Source organism: Ascidia mentula, chromosome 4 (genome assembly GCF_947561715.1).
Source record: "Ascidia mentula chromosome 4, kaAscMent1.1, whole genome shotgun sequence".
Taxonomy (NCBI): Eukaryota; Metazoa; Chordata; class Ascidiacea; order Phlebobranchia; family Ascidiidae; genus Ascidia; species Ascidia mentula.
The window spans coordinates 18079160-18095705 of record NC_138569.1 but is presented as its reverse complement, the minus strand read 5'-3'; the positions used below and the strand labels follow the sequence as shown (position 1 = coordinate 18095705).

Here is a 16546-nt window from a genome sequence, read left to right as displayed (position 1 = left end):
TACCGTTTTAACGTTAATGAAATGTTCAACAAAAAATGCATAGTTTAATATTTTAATAGTTAGCTGTAGTACCTTAATCTTTACGGTAATGCGACAAAATGATTCAAATGACGTTGTGAGAAAAAAGTTACGGCGTCGACCGCAGCGAAATGTGACCAACCAAAGGTTGATTTCACGAACAAAGAACGCTCGTTGTTTACCTTAGGATACATTGGACAGTCGATGGCATGAGCTTGCGTCATTTGAAAGATCTAAAGACCAACCATTGATGGTTTCTGCTGTGTAATCAGATTAATTGATTTAAATGCCAGAATAAGCTGGTGTCTGTCAAATCTCAGGTCAACGGCGAAGCGGTCCTTTGGATCGTATGTGGTTGCAGTTCACAGTTGCGTTATGTCGTTGCAAAGTGAAGTTGTCAGTCAATTGGGTGGCTTCGGCACCTATCAAAAGCGTTTAATCGTTATACTGTGCTTGGTCAGCACTGTGCTGACTACTTTCACGTTGGTTACCCTGTTTGTTATGTACGTACCGCCGCATCGCTGTTACATCGAAGAAATTGGAGAACTGAATAGCGCGTTCGAAGTACCGCAGAAACCAAGGTAAAGCGCTCGTTGAAGTGTTTGGTTTTGCTGTTTCGCAGAACGTAATGTGTGTACTATAGTAAACATATATTTTGCAGCAACGAAACTTATAATTCGACCTTCGAGGAAATCAACACTATCATACCTTTGGAAATAACGCCGGACGGCGAATATCGATGGGACCAATGCAACCAATATAATGTTGCACTTTCTAGTGAGTAAATGCACGAAAGATGACAACCTTTAACTTCTCAGATGTATGGTAAAACATTTCACTGTCATGTTGAAAATTATCCTAATATCTGTTATATCTTTTGGCCAGTAAATTATTAATGAATCATCACATACTGCTTTTTAGATGGGACATCAAATTCCACAATTCCTTGCCAGGAAGGATGGTCGTACTTGGTTGAACCGGGAGAGGTTACAGCTGTTATGGAGGTAACACATATGAAGCATCATTCGACAGGGCTGGTATTGTTACTTGTATTCAGAATACAATGCAGATACCAGACCTACTTCCAAACCAGCAAGTCAACGTAATATCGATTTGCTCGCTGTCGCGACAGATGTTCGGGGCTATTGTTTTATTTTGCCCCATTCATCCGCAATATGATGAGACGCGTAATCAATATGTTATAACAGCGTGTATATAATATAACACTGTATCCTGACTTCCCAATTCCTTTGCTATTACAGTTGTAATGTTTGCATGCGGAACTTTACAAAACTTCCTGTATACATTTTCCCTATTTACTACGCAGATGCATCGCAACATAAAATTATCCAACATGGGTCGTTATTAACTGAATGTGTTTAAAATCAAATTTCATTTGTACAGTTTGATCTCGTTTGCGACAAGTTGTGGGCAGTGCCTCTTGCACCATCATTACTATTGGCAGGCTTTATGTTTGGTTCCTTGATAGGGGGGTATATATCGGACAGGTAAAGTTTTGGTTTTGCTTAATTTATTACTAGTTTATTGTTATCGGACATACAATAAAACGAAAGCGTTTGAAAGTTCAATACATATATAACTGCTAATATGTGGGCGATCCAGCTAGGCTGCAATGCCGAGGCCGCGAAGCCTGTGAACCTAATGATCCCGATACGATAGCCGTGATCGCCAAGTAGAGGCCTTCGCAGTTGGACGATCCTGCCAATCATGCGATTGCATGAAATATTACTGCGATAACTGCTAATGATTTTCTTTACAATCAGGTATGGACGCAAGAAAAGCCTGCTCTTGAGTTTTGCACTGTTGTTGACTGGATCTGTATGTATGGCCTGGACGCCTGTAGCGGCAGGAGTTCACATCGGAATGACGCTTTTAGGAATGTCTGCCATCATGCGCACCACCTCGTCGGTTGTATTCAGTAAGCTTCAAAATCCGTTTTGTAGACATCTTGCGCAACAGTTCAGATCGTGTATCGTACATTATTGTTTTAGCTTAAAATTTTTAAATATTTTTTTGCTTATCACGTAAATCTTGCTGACGTAAATCTGGTTACAATTAATGAAATGTTTTAAACGTGTAGGTGAAAGTCAACCCTTTTTGTTTGTAAAATCTTGGTCCCTTATTTATAATAGTCAGCGAATCGAACTCGCGAAGTGTTGGAAAGAAATTGAACCTTGTCATTATGCTGGGCTCGTGCGTGGGGAATTCTATTATGCCTGTGATCGCATATCTAATACCCCACTGGCGTTGGATGCTCACGGCTATGACCCTTCCCGTTCTTCTTCTTCTTCCGTTCGTGTTATTGTGAGTAACATTGCTTCCATTTGTACTTTGAAGGATACGATCAACTTGCTGTAACGGTAAAATAAAATCCACGAATCCTGAAAAGGTTCCAAAGATCACTTTACAGCTTATATTTCTGTTTATTTAAAGTATTGCAAATTTTTGTTTACTTATTTTTAAGCTAATTAACCAAAGGTGTTGGCAGTATAACATTTGTAAACAGTTGGGCATTTCAGTTTGTGTAACATCGCGGGTGATTGGCAACATTGGTCAAACGCTCAACCCATTTACCGAAAAGAAAACCTGATCGGGATTCGTGCCCAGGATTTTCTGGGTTCAAACCCCGATCAGGTTTTTTTTTCAAACAAGAAAAAGTAACATTTTTGCGTTCAAATACAGTTTCGTCGAAGAGTCCGTTATTTGGATCCTACAAACCAAAGACACTTGTCGCTCAAAACAAGTCATGAAAAGGATCGCCAAATTGAACAACGTGACTCTCGAGTCGTCTGAGGCGCTGGTCACTCGCCTGACGACTACTAAGGAGGTAAAAATACTAGCGAGCCACCGTCCGTTTGACTTCTTTTTAATCGCACCGTCGAAGGGCGTATTCATCGCACACCGTGCTAGCTTTAATTGGAACGCATGACTTCCTATTTCCAACCAGGGCGCTGAGACCACAGCAGGCGAGAATGGACAGGGTGACGAGGCGGAGCCATCCACCAAACTCACCTACTTCCATTTGCTTAAAGTGTCGTTTCTGAGGAAACGATTGCTTATTTTGTCCCTTGCTCTGTAAGTGACGAGTACGGTATGCGAGCGTAAGTTGCAGACAGACTGTTAATTCATGAATCAGGTTTTCGAGGCAATCCAAAGCTTGCGGCGTACTTTTAAGTTCATATTTACGTTTTTTATGGCGATAAGTTAATTTTGACAGATGTGCCACCACATTGTTTTTAAACCCAATGCATAAATACACAAAACTGATATAGATGTATTGCCACTGTTAGAAGGCATACAGCGCTCTGAAACAGGTATCAATTTAAGAAGAAGGAAATGTATCCTATCGTTTCAAAAACTATGCTCAACAAATTTTTAAATTTCTATCCTAATGATTCATGTTGCATAGAGAGATATTAATTTGATTTTTATGGAAAGCAATGTGTAAAATGACTTTGACGCTCCCAGGACACAAAATTAAGCACAGAATATGTGGTTATAATTCTTAATTCCGGCCGAACAAACATTCTTTCTTTTTCATAGATTCACAATATCGATGGTCTACTATGGATTGTCGCTTAATGCCAACCGACTGGGAGGCAACCGTTATGTGAACTGTTTCCTGGTTGCATTGGTCGACGTTTTTGGGTATGCCGCTTGGTTCTTGCTTGTAAACAAGCTTGGCTGTCGACGCATATACGTACTATGCACGTTGGTCTGCGGTATTCTGTTGCTGGTCACTCCTCTGTTCCGATCAGGTTTGTCCTCGCTGATTTGTTGTTGTTATCAGACGCCAGTTTTGATTGATTTATTTTGAATGCTAGGTTTTGTGACCGTGGCTTTGCAAAAAGTAGTTTGAAAAATCGACTCATCACAGAAAAGTTTGTGATTAATAAAATGGTTCTTCTTGCACTTAAGTTACGAAAGTGTTTATTGTAACCAACGTTTAGTCCACCATTCGATGAGACTTCCTCAGGGTTATGTAGCAACGCGCTTGATGCATTATCGTTTTGACATAACCCTGAGGAAGTTTCGCCGAATGGTTGAACAATTCTTATTAATTACTATGTCTAGCAGCAAGAGTAGCACTATAAATTATGGTGACTGTGCACAATTGTCGCACATAAAAAACACCAAAAAGTATGATTTTTTACTTTCTTAGCGAACGAACTCGTTGAAACGATTTTCGCAATGATCGCGAAGTTCTTTATCGGCGGTTCCTTTCTTGTGATGTATCTATTCACTGGTGACTTCTTTCCAACCCTACTTCGAAACCAAGCGTACGGCGCGTCGTCTTCTTTCGCCAGAATCGGGGGAATCTTGGTACCTTATTTGCTATATCTCGGTAAGTGAAAAAAATACGATTCAGAAACGTCTCGGTAATAATAATCTTTTCTTTTTGTAGGAGATGTTGTGCATTTCTCGGTACCCTACCTTGTAATGGGCGTTTTCTGCGTCTTGGCCTCATTCACTGTTTTCTTTTTGCCGGAAACTAAAGACATCGAACTGCCAGTGACGCTAGACGACGCCCGAGAGCTGGAATTGTAAGAAATTTCGCCTTTTCGACCCCGTAGCAGATTTTATTGTGAAAACGCTTAAACTGTACCTTGAAGTATATAAAAACGTAGAAAGTTTCAAGTTCTTTGAACTTACTGGGATTTATAAGTTGGCTTGTTCAAAGATCTTTCTTGGCGTAGAAAACAAAAACCAATAAGTTATATTTGTCTTCAAACAGCCTTGCTCCAGAACCGGGATCAAGCGTTTTTTTATTACATTTGTTTTGTTACAGATACCGACCGAAGCTGGGTTGTGGTGCGGTAGAGAAGATGGATGCCAACAGGAACACCACTGTTATTTCCACATGAGCATTTGTTGGTTTTGTAAAGTGAGTAACTAGTTGCTGACGCTGCCAGGCGGCATAATGTTCAATCAATTTAAAAGCTTTATAATCGATGTCCATATGTGTTAGCTTTTCACTAAAAACACTTCGTCTGTAAAGCAAGCTTCCATCGCAAATCGGCAAACACATAGTTATTAAAACTGACATTTTTTTGTTTGATAACTATCACAATTTTCGCAAACAAAATTTAAAACTCACTTCACAACCAACCTAAACGATTAAATCAATAGTAGTTTGACAGAACCGCGTTTAAATGTTTTTATTAGCAAGCTGGCACTTTTTTTTCTGGCAAACCTGGCCACCGATTGTGGAAACAAAATGTGCCAAATAAGTGTTGCCACAATACTGTTAAAATTTCAATGCTGTGAACGATATAATTCGCTACTTTTTCACTCCATTGTGTGTATGTTGTTTGTTATTGACAATAGTGCAGTTTCTGTTTACAAATGTTACGTTGCTGTTTCAATGACTAGCTGCGGTGCTTTGTTTCGACACAAATCTGTTCGGTTTAGCAAAAACACATTTTCGACACAAATGAGTCTCATTTTTGCAAAGCTATTAATAATGGAGACTGCAGCGTTTTAAGTTACTTAGGTGGCTGCTGTAAACTTAATTGTAAAGTCTGCTTTATATATATACGTGATCTTCATATTAGGCAACTAATATAACTCCGTGGGACCAACGTTATTTACAAATAGAGAGACAAGTTACAATATCAGGCGGCTGGAATGAAAGTGACCAAGCGCGCCAGTGATTTTATTGCCAGCCAGGACAGTTTGCATGAAATTATAATGCCTGCCAGCAACACTAAAAACGTCAATGACTATAAGCGGATTATTTCGAGGTATAAGCGAGTCCAAGAAAAGTGCCGAGAAGCAAATGAGCGACTAGCAAATAAGGCAGAAGGATTAACAAGTGTTTTAATAATGAAGTTTCAGTAAAAAATTTATATGTCGTCCGGCAGCAACCCAGAAGGCTGTTTGAGTTGAGCAGGAAAGCCTCACACCATCTGCATCCTTCGTTTTATCTGCGTTCTAGTTGTGTGGAGAATTAAGTTAGGAAATTAACATGCGTGCTGCAAGTCTCCTACAAATGAATGGCTCTGTTGTATTTGCAATTTACCTCAACATTAACTGGGGTGAGCAAACAACGGCCAAAGTCATTGTTTGCACACAAAGGATGGTTTCGTGAGCAGGTTAATAATAAAGGCGGTGCAGCATTTGCATTGCGTTTATGGAGGTTGTAAAAGAGGATTTTTATATAGCGGCTTCTAACGAAAAGTACAATGTTCAATACATTATAAAAATGGCAACTCGACAATAAAAAGCTGGACTTTCAGTGCGACCCTGTTGCAAATAGGACTCAATGCAACAAGTTCGGTTAAAACTGAAGAATTTTTACCTATTTGCGGCCTTGTGGCCTAAACTGTTACGGTGAGAAAAACCGGTCAAGGCAGAAACAAAGTTGTAATGCTACGGTCTATTGCCGATTTTGTGTAGCAATTTCACGGTTTCAAGCGAGCTTACTGCTACACCAGTGGTTCTTAGCCGGTGGAAAATTATAGGGTTGTACGAAACATGCAAAAGTAGTTGCAAGAAAAGTGTTATATTCTTTTATTGGTATTTCGTCACGCAATGCGGTAAAAAAGGAATAAATCAAGTTCTAATTTTTAAAATTTAAACACCAGTGGAAAATAACGATCACGTTCAAAGTGAAAGTCGGAAATGAGAGAAAAAAGGTTTACATGCACTGTGCTACTCGAATTAAACAGAGACAGATGCACTGATTTATGCAGTCTGAGTGTCTAAAATCAGCGAAGAAACTTTTGCAATGTTTCTACTATTTTAACCCTAAGAAAAACGTTCAAATGGTGATTAAATGGAACCACCAGATCTAATGCGCTTTTAAAAGGCTCTGATTTTGTGCATTCCTTTGCCTTCTTTTTCTGAGATCTACAAGTTCAATAAAGTGCCGTTTGATATCTTCTGCTGGATCGGGTCATGCAGCGTGACCAGGCTTCCGCTGAAACACAGACAAAAAGCATTGGTCTCACTCTGTAGAAAGCATTTACGTTATGCTTGGTGATTTTGTGTAGTAAGTACGGTTCGACGACTTAGCTAGCAGGCAGCAGCTGCAGCAAAAGCATTGCTGCACTTAGGAAATATGGCCGCAGTTAGGCAATACAGGCATCACATGGCCGTTATATTAATCATGTGTCGACTGGCATCGGCAACCTATTTCATGACGCCGGTTTTCATGCTATTCACCCCAAGTCATTACTGCAAGCAGCTCAACAAAAGCGCTTCTATCACTTCACATCACGAAGCAGGAAGCCTTAACGTCTCAAGGTAAGCAAATAAAGATAGTGGCTCTCTACAGACGGAGGATTTACATTGCATATTGTCTATCTGTGTGCGCAGAGGTGACGGCAACCACTATCAATCGCTGGACGACGGCGGGATGTGCATGCAGTGGAACAATTCCCATGGTAGGGTGCGGTACAAGATCACTGTTTCAAAGATAATATATCGGAGTGAAAACCACTCCAACTGGCTGTTGCCATAACTAAGGCCTCACACATGATATCCGTTGCAATTGTGACGTCAGTAACGTTACCGGATATTGCGTTTAACACAGTGGTAAAACGCCTATATGTTATGTGTGAGTTGTATATTTCTAAAACAGCTGGTAAATTACCTTTTCAGTAGAAATACAGTAACAAAAACTTTAGTTCCATCGTGAACTAGATGGTTAATTTACTTCCTATAATCGCTTGTAATTCATATACATGTCTTAAACATACCCACGCATGCACATATATACAAACATACCCACGCACATATACAATCTCTATTTTGGCAGCCAATGGACTTCGTTCCTGTTCGAATGGATGGTGGTTCGAGTTACCGCTAAGTGCATCAACTGCTGTTACAGAGGTACTTTGTTTCCACACATTGTACCGACATTAGTAAACATGGGCTTTTTAGCGTGCACTTAAGAGGTGTTTAAAGAGGGGTGAAGAACCGTTTGTCATTAGACTGTGTCACGTCGTACAATAATACCAACAGGCTCTGGTGACTTTTTCCAATAATAGAAACTATTGCGATGTGCCAACAAAGAAAAGATTCGGATATTATCGAAACTGTACCGATTCCGAATATTTAACGGCGATCAACATATTGTCAGTAAAACATCACACGCACTGTTTGTATTTTCGCCGCAGCAACATCTACAACATATGTTGTTATTCGTGCGCGAAATTCGTTTCGTACAATCCCAGTTTCGAGCGAAAATTCCAACGCCATTTGAGTTGAACACATTCTATGTACGATTCGCTGTCTATATTCGGATTCGGTCGAATATTCAAATGATCGTACTGTTACGTGCCCAATGCTCTTGATATCGCAGGCTGCGAGTAGTGTTGCAAACATTGTTAAAAGGATGCTACATATGAACTATGTAATTACACGTTGTCGTAGCCACTTGACACGCGATAACACCTCAATTGAATGTTACATTATAAGTTACGAAAAAACAACAAATCCATTACGCCTACAGCTTTCACAAGCAACTTCTGTGAAAGTTTGGTACTGGCAAAAAGTACAGAACAACAAACCCCCAGCAAAACAAGATTTAAATGAGCATTAAGTTGATTTTAGTGTTGATTTCTTTTTGTATTATCATGTAGCTTGTGCGAGGGAATGTGTCGTAAAAGTGTTAAAAAAGTTATAGAAGGTAATAGTTTAGAATTTTAGGTGTACTTTGTCTGCTGTGGGAAATTCTTTCCGCTTGTCCCACAGAGGCTACATACATACTGCAGGGGCGAAATAGTGTTCAGGCATTTAAGTGGTTGACATAGGAAATTGGTATCACGTGCTGCATGCGGGCAGGTTTCATTGTTGTATCATTTTCCTGCGTATTGCAGAGTCTATTTTGTTGCAGTTCAACATTGTATGCAACCGAGCATGGATCAAACCTGTTTTAACATCTCTTCTCATGGCGGGGTTTATGATCGGAGGTCTTGTATGTGGAAGTGTTTCCGACGGGTAAATATGATTAGTCATGATTGTGTCATCAAAACTTCAATCTGTACAAAAAATTCATTAACCCAATCTGTATTTAACATTTTTCATTTGTTTAAAATAAAGTACATTTTGTGTCACACATTCTTTCATTTGTGAAGGGCTAGCAAAAAACGATTGCATTTGTTTTACGAGATTGGTAGCGATGCAGAAAAAACGCTAACATTTGCATCAAACAATCGTGTCATTGCAAACTACCAAGATGCGTTAGATCAATCGTTGTTGTTTTAATTAAACAATGCTTTTGACTGTATTCATTCCAGCATGCATGCAATGTCCATTTTTAACTGTTTCTTCTTCGCAGTATTTCCCCTTTTTTCTGGAACTTTTTTGGTCGTAATGACGTATGTCCCCAACCAAGCCACTCAACATAACCTGCCACAATTTATTTTTATAGTTTTGGACGCAAACCTTCTCTCCTTGTGGCTATGGTAGGGGAGCTCGCTTGCACACTGACCATCGCGCTAACACCTTCGGTTCCTCTTCTGGGCGTCGCTCTCTTCATCAGTGGCCTATGTTTTGCAACCCTTACTGTTACAAGTGCTGTTTTATGTAAGAATTAAACTAATCTATGTGGACACGATCTCTGGGTTTTCATAAGCGATGTATGTGGGATCGTAGACTAAAGTGTAACATTATTCTATACATGGCACATATCGAGCCAAGCTTTCCCGGTAATTATATTTTTTTATCTTTTTGGCACATATTAATGAACTGGGTTGTACATCACGAGCAAATACACTTATAAAGTGTCAATTGTAGCATAAATGTTCCACAGGGCTCATACACTTACATGTCACAATGTGTAGAACTAATATATTCGTAGTTGGTCGTATTTAATGCAGATGAGTGTAATACTGTTTGTGTAAAACTAGCTGGTTGGCTTCTTTCCAACCCTGGATGTGAAAATGAATATTTCATGCCCAAGGTCAAAGTGTCTCTCACGTAACACATATAAATTTAATTTAGTGATGGAACTTGTACCACGGAGAATACGCAGCACAATGATGCTGGTACAAGTAGCGGCGTTCTCTGTTGGTTACGCTGTACTTTGTCCTATTGCCTACCTTCTGCCTAACTGGAGACACATGATGCTTGGAGTTGCGGCATTTATGTTGTGCTGCTATGTTCCTGTTATGTAAGTTATAAATTACACTGGAAATTAGTCCCAATTTAGTGTTTGCCATACGATTCTCGTTTCGAAAAAAAAATAGGATAGTAATTTTTGACATTCCAAACGTACCAGAGATTTGGATATGTTAAGGATGACTGCTCTATACACCTGCACCTAAACACATCTAAGTATAACAAGCGGAAAAATTACAGATTCGTGCCTGAATCCGAGATGTGGAGGCGACGTAAAGATGGGAGGAGAGTGGAACAAGAGTCAAAGGGGAAACCTTCGGACGCTGCTGAAATTGGCCAAGGACTGGTTACCGAGGTATTGAAATTTAAGCCCATTGTTACTTTGTCGCAGTGCAGATGCAGAGTAATAAGCAGGTTTGTCCTTCCGTGCATATTTACATGACTTGGGGCTCACGTTTCTCATCAAAACGTGTTTATTTTTTCGACGAATACGTATTATTATTGAAATTGCGCTGTGCTGAACGTTTTCAGACGGACCAATGTGGCTAAAAGCAGTTGTAGACAATTTATCGGTGCTTTCGGTGTCGTAAAACTAACCGGTTTTTTTTTATCAAGGCCGTTTTGTAAAAAATTAAACTCTTGCAACCAATATGTTTCAGATTGCTACTGACAATAAAACCGATGAGAATATAGTTGTGGGAAAGACCAACACTTACTTGGACTTCGTCACAGTCGCATTTCTATTTCGTCGCACTTCAATTCTTATCTTGGCTTGGTAAGGCATTTATGCAGGGTTTTTACTCGTTTTGCCCACATCTAGGCTACATACTTAAATTATATAGTTTGTCTCGTGGTTTGACCTACATCACTTCTTTGAGAATTTTAATAAAAGTAATTTTATAAATTCTAATTAAAACGTTGTTTATAATCTACAAATTATTGTTTAATCAGATTCTCCTCCCCAGGACTTCGTGTTCATTCAGTCATTTCGGATTCAACTTCAACACCAGTCAGTTAGAAGGTGATCGTTACCTGAACTCATTCCTTTCAACGCTGGTCGATCTCCCCGGCATCTTGCTGCTCTACTTGCTGGCGCGTAAGATTGGATACATCCGCGGGTTTGCGCTGCAGTCGGCACTCGGCGGGTTCATTTTGCTCATCATGCCTTTTTTGGCATCATGTGAGTGTTTTTTCCGGTCTATGCATTCGTTCATTTTGCCCCACAAGCAAAAATTTAAACACATTATATTTGAGCAAATACCGAGGTTAAAGGCTATGAAGGAATAAGTAGGGAGACGCTGAAATAACCCGAGGGTAAGAGAAAATGTCGCCTTGGTATTTGCTCAAATATAATGTGCTTAAATTTGTGCAAAAGCAAGAGCAAATGTCGCCTGCCATCATACCTGTTCATTGAACTGTTACAGATCCGCCTTGGGCGACCACTGTATGCGCATTGCTTGGCAAGGTGCAGATCGGTGCAGGTTTTGCGGCGTTGTACACTTACACCGGCACGGTTTATCCCACTGCATTGCGGAACCAAGCTTACGGAATAGCATCCGCCGTATCAAGGATTTCTGTCATAGTAATGCCGTTTGTTTTATTTGCAGGTATGTTTGTTAGCACATATTTCAGAGCAACCCCCGGTTTTATATAAAAATAAGTAAATGTTTTTTATAGGAGAGACGTTCAGCAGCGCGCTACCATATATTGTGATGTCAGTGCTTATGCTTACATCTGCATTGGCTGTTTTATTCCTTCCAGTAACCAGAGGCCAACCCCTTCCACACACTTTAACCGACGCAAAACGACAGCACAGGTAACGGATTGTAACGAGTCGGTGGAGTAATACTCCACTTGACTTTTTCCTGTCTATTTTGTGGCAGGGGTGGATCCAGAAATTTCCCCTGTTGGGGACGGGTTCAATCCAATATTAATTGTGACGCAGTAATGGCGAGTTGATATGCTAGTGTTATATGCTGATTTAAGGCCCTTTTGACGCTAAGCCAAATCGCAAAAAAAGTGATACACATATAATTTTTCTTTAGAATAAGCGTTTAAACACTGGGAACACATCGGTAAATTCGCTATTCCAAGTTTCGGAGTCTGAGCTTGTTAAGTAATTACCTTCCGATGTGAAGAAGAAGATGTTATTGACCGATATACCTCTTCAATCCTGAATCAACGTCATAAAGTTATTTAGGCGGCCTGTGTTTTTAACTGGCCCCAGGGCATGTGTCTTGTTTGCCCAGTGGCTAATCTGGCACTGCGAGTGTTAAGTTCATCTTCGTACTGATATCAACCTTTGTTATGCTTTCAGCTCAATAATCCCAAGTCGTTACCCGACACAATATACAGTAGGTACAGGCCAATACTGAGATTTTAAAGTTTATTTGCATGTTACCCCCAGATTACAATGGAAACCGCGATGCTCTTTTCCCAAGAAAACACAGGAAGAACAGGTGGAAGCAAATCTCAAACCCAACCCGTTGTTACCCCGCGATGCGTCAATTGTTACTGAACCATGAAGCACTTACCTTGCTGTTTAAACTTGTTAAAAAAATATTTGAATTTGTGATGTATTAGTTACCCCACATCGCGTACATTCTAACCATTTCCAGCCAGAGTAACGTATTGTGCAAGTATTTAGTATAAACACTGCTTAAAACACAACTAATAGTATGATGTAAATGTGGAATTGAAGGCGCAGGAAATGCGACGGATGAACACAAAAGCTTTGCGAAAACAGTGGGAAACTGAGTGCGTGCTTCTGCGGCTGTGCGCAACGGAAACCAACAACAGAGAAGTGAACAGATGGTCTCTGTGACACAGCAATGCTATCAGCATGATAGCACAACTACGCAATGCATGGTTTTGCAGGAGTAAATAAGAAAGCAAAAATAAACAAGCGTTGTTGCATGGGAAACAATCAGTTAAACCGCTTATTATGCAAACACTATTGCAAACTGGTTTTGACCAAAGGCTTGTGGTTTAAAATAAAAATGCAAGCAAAGAGGACGGTTTCATTGAAATCCTAACTTCTGGCTTCATTCGCGTGCTCCCGTTTGTCAAACAAATATCTCATTCGTAATTGACTTCTGCATCAAACAGAATATTTGGTCTTGGAAACATAATACAACGCTGTTGCAAACACACAGAGCACGCTCCAAATACCTCTCCTTATGTTTTTGCGTCCAAAAGATTTTCCGGACGCACTAACATCAAAGTCATGACCACATTAGCAAGTGACTCGCACACAATTTCACTTGCGGGAAAACAACTCGAATATTTTTTACAAACTCATATTACTGTGGCTGCGTTATTCATTGTTCCCGGCAGCGGCAGCGGCTGGAGCACAGGGCTTGGACAACTATAATATAAATTTTGTAAGCTACATACCCATCGTCCATAGTCAAACCAAGCGGCATTGATTAGACCTTGGTAGGTCGATTTGCAGTTCACAGAATTCATATTTAGTTTAGGCTGCTTCACAATAATATTATATTTTAACCTTACCAAAATATTAAAACTCGGATGAATACTCGGCTCGGATGGACAAGAATTTTCGTGCAGAAAATCAATTAAACATGAAACAGTCAATTATTGGCGTGAACAAATGCAATAACAAGATTGATTCACTTTGATAAACACACTGTATGCGTTGTGTATAAGCACAACAAGGAATGCAAAATAAACATTATAGGTATAAAATAACTGGCGCGCCAGTTAAACACTATATGCAGGCAAGGGCATACATTAGGTGCCTCCAGTTGGGGAAGAGGTAGCTTAACAAACGAAGAATTGCGTAACCAATGAAGAAGGTCGACATCTGTAGAAGAACCACTGTTGCGTAATACCGCAAAGGAGCTGTTTCCTGGAATGTCTACAGAGTAAAACAAGATTTGTTAACAGCTTAAAAAATGATACAAAAGAGCGAAATGAACAAGGTGCTTCAAACTTGACTTGGCACACACGAAATTGCTACAGCTAGAATATATAATCCGTTATTTGTAGTGGAACACGCTGTAGCGTTTTTTACTTGTGAGACCATGCGAGAAATTGGCCAGTCAGAAGTTACCTGCTTCATCAAACTGAAACAGCCCTAAGTTTAATGCAAGGAGTTTTTTTCCAAAGGGACAGTTGCGGTTAGTTGAGAGTATGTCACTCGTTTAGTGTTTGAGATGCGGCTGACCTTGCATGCAGCAAAGCACACTGGTCCCTTATTTGTGTGCCTCCGTGGGGGGCATTATGCAGACAGTGAGTTAAGGTTTAAAACCACACTTGGCCTCTGGAAGACGTCATTATCGCAGGAAAAACGTGTCGGTGATACGGCTACGTGTAATACGAATGAAAACATGCACAATACCAAACTAAGTTGCCCTCCTGGGTCCGTTGAAATGTTGGACGGACCGTCATCAATGCGAAAAAAGTTATGTAGTTTTCAGGAGGCGAATTATGAACACAAGCGTGAAAATAATGGTTCTGTTATATACAGGAAGTCGGTGAAACGTTAAAATGCGAATTACAACATGGTTTTCAGCGCGTTTGAAATTTGTATGGGCGAACGTCGCTAAACTTGTTTGTACATTGTACCTTACGGGCTGTGGATGTCCTCTGGTTCTTGTTCTGGATTTTCTTGTTCTTATAGATCCTTGGGGGTCGGGTTGGGTGATAGGATCCTCCCAAAACTGTAGGTTGTCGATAGCGATAGATTCTCAAGAAAGGAGTCTTTTCAAGCGAGCATCATTGTAAATAACTCTAGGTTGTCGATACATTACAACCTCTGCAATACAATGCTGATACTATCGAAGCGAATAGAATATAATCGAGTAGAATCGAGTAGAATCGAGTAGAATCGAGTAGAATCGAGTAGAATCGAGTAGAATCGAGTAGAATCGAGTAGAATCGAGTAGAATCGAGTTTACAGGTAGATACTGGGCTTTTTAAAACTATCCATACTGAGAGCTGATTGGTCAATAATGTCACGTGATTTAATGAGGCGCTTGTAATATAATACAAGAACATAGGTGTGGTGTTAAATAAGCATTGGAGAACATTTTAAGTGGTAAACAGGATGTTAAATGAATCACTTTACTCGAGAACATTTGATGAAAAAATCATTTGGGTCACATTATGGGATTATGCAATATTTGTGCAAAGCTGCACACAAAACATTACGCAATACAAGCACTGGTTTCTGTGACCTATGTTACACGCTCGATCTTAAACAAACTTCCCTAGCAAGTTGGCTGCTGTTGCAAGCAGTGTGCCGACATAGAGCTTCTGGTTTTGAACTAATTCAATCTTCCAATTAATAGCCAAATTACACAAAAGACAAACAATGTCAACTTCAATCGTTTTCAAATAAGCAGATTACGTTGAAACCAATAGAAATACAATCAGAATTAGAATGACCAAACGCCAGACTGCAACGCACACTGCCCAGAGCAGGTGAAATAATTTACGCTATATCAGGCAGTGTGGTCGTAAAAAAACTCCCCGAATGGTGGATTACGGGAAAAAGCTTATCAAAGCAGCTTCCAGCTGCGCGTCGTCCTACGTGCGACTTTGTATTGCAATTGCGGGCACATTGTCACTCCCTTAAAGTGTATGTGACACAGAAAAATAAAACATATTATTAATTAAGCTAAGAGAGGGTCATAATTTTGAAACATTTTCGGCAAAAAAAGTAGCTTGATACGGCGACTGGTTTCTGAGATACAGCTGATCAAAGTTACGTTTAAACCGTTGCGAACGAAATCGTGCGAAAGCGAGATTATCGTGGAGCAACGTCATAAAATATCGTTGAGTAACGGCGCTTTATTCGTGCGAGTCACAAATCACGTGGTTCATACACGGACCGAAGCAAAAACACGAAAACGGACACGGATACGGTTTTGCTGTCAAAAAAACAAATTAACACTTTGACAGTCAAGTACTCCTTCTCTTCTTTTATAACTCTATTCGCAAATGCTGGCAATTTCCTTGTTCGGGATGTGCTCTTGCTTTTTGTAGTGGTCTCACATCAAGCTAGCCTATATCTTGGTCTCTGTCTTGTAGTACAAGTCGACCAAAACACGTGGGTAACATAACAACAAAAACAAATCGTTTAATTCAAAGTCAGACGTTTTGCAAAAAAACGCGAAATAGGAGAAATGTATGGGCTTTAAAAACGTCTACTGGCCATCGGCGCAATTTTGATGTTCATACTGTTATTCTCTTCATATCCTGAACGCAGTTTTACAACTGATCTCTATCTCATTTCAATCAGAATCAGTGAGTTTTAAACATGCGTGATAAGCACAGACGTTTAAATCCCTTTTAGAAACTAGTGGACGCGACCCCATTGTCTTGTGATTAGTTCAGATAAAATTTCATTTTGGGGGAATTCCCGTACGCAGTTGGAAAAAAATAAACGCATTTAAGTCAGAAGTGGTTTAAG

The 16546-nt window shown here is 39.9% G+C and overlaps 2 protein-coding genes across 2 annotated transcripts; both read left to right on the top strand.

Annotated features, from left to right (window-relative positions):
* Positions 1–181: 181 nt before the first annotated feature.
* Positions 182–5463, top strand: LOC145897399 (solute carrier family 22 member 21-like). The gene is made up of 12 exons (XM_082985669.1): positions 182–599; positions 680–795; positions 940–1022; positions 1423–1526; positions 1803–1957; positions 2172–2343; positions 2722–2866; positions 2987–3114; positions 3583–3797; positions 4202–4384; positions 4445–4583; positions 4829–5463. The coding sequence occupies exons 1-12, from the start codon at positions 394–396 to the stop codon at positions 4902–4904; spliced, it is 1722 nt and encodes a 573-aa protein (XP_082841795.1). The 5' UTR covers positions 182–393; the 3' UTR covers positions 4905–5463.
* A 1559-nt stretch (positions 5464–7022) lies between these two features.
* LOC145897400 (organic cation/carnitine transporter 2-like) lies at positions 7023–12721 on the top strand. Its single transcript, XM_082985670.1, has 12 exons — positions 7023–7287; positions 7360–7427; positions 7802–7875; positions 8882–8985; positions 9419–9573; positions 9991–10159; positions 10348–10462; positions 10767–10882; positions 11073–11287; positions 11532–11714; positions 11785–11923; positions 12515–12721. The coding sequence occupies exons 1-12, from the start codon at positions 7103–7105 to the stop codon at positions 12630–12632; spliced, it is 1641 nt and encodes a 546-aa protein (XP_082841796.1). The 5' UTR covers positions 7023–7102; the 3' UTR covers positions 12633–12721.
* The last annotated feature ends 3825 nt before the right edge of the window (positions 12722–16546 follow it).

What these genes read in the sequence shown, in the direction of transcription:
- LOC145897399 (XM_082985669.1), top strand. Translation starts at nt 394, where the DNA reads ATGTCGTTGCAAAGTGAAGTTGTCAGTCAATTGGGTGGCTTCGGCACC. An exon ending in GGGGGGTATATATCGGACAG is followed by an intron (nt 1,527 to 1,802) that starts GTAAAGTTTTGG and finishes CTTTACAATCAG; the next exon opens with GTATGGACGCAAGAAAAGCC. An exon ending in CACCTCGTCGGTTGTATTCA is followed by an intron (nt 1,958 to 2,171) that starts GTAAGCTTCAAA and finishes TATTTATAATAG; the next exon opens with TCAGCGAATCGAACTCGCGA.
- LOC145897400 (XM_082985670.1), top strand. Translation starts at nt 7,103, where the DNA reads ATGGCCGCAGTTAGGCAATACAGGCATCACATGGCCGTTATATTAATC. An exon ending in TGTGGAAGTGTTTCCGACGG is followed by an intron (nt 8,986 to 9,418) that starts GTAAATATGATT and finishes TTATTTTTATAG; the next exon opens with TTTTGGACGCAAACCTTCTC. An exon ending in GACGCAAAACGACAGCACAG is followed by an intron (nt 11,924 to 12,514) that starts GTAACGGATTGT and finishes TGTTACCCCCAG; the next exon opens with ATTACAATGGAAACCGCGAT.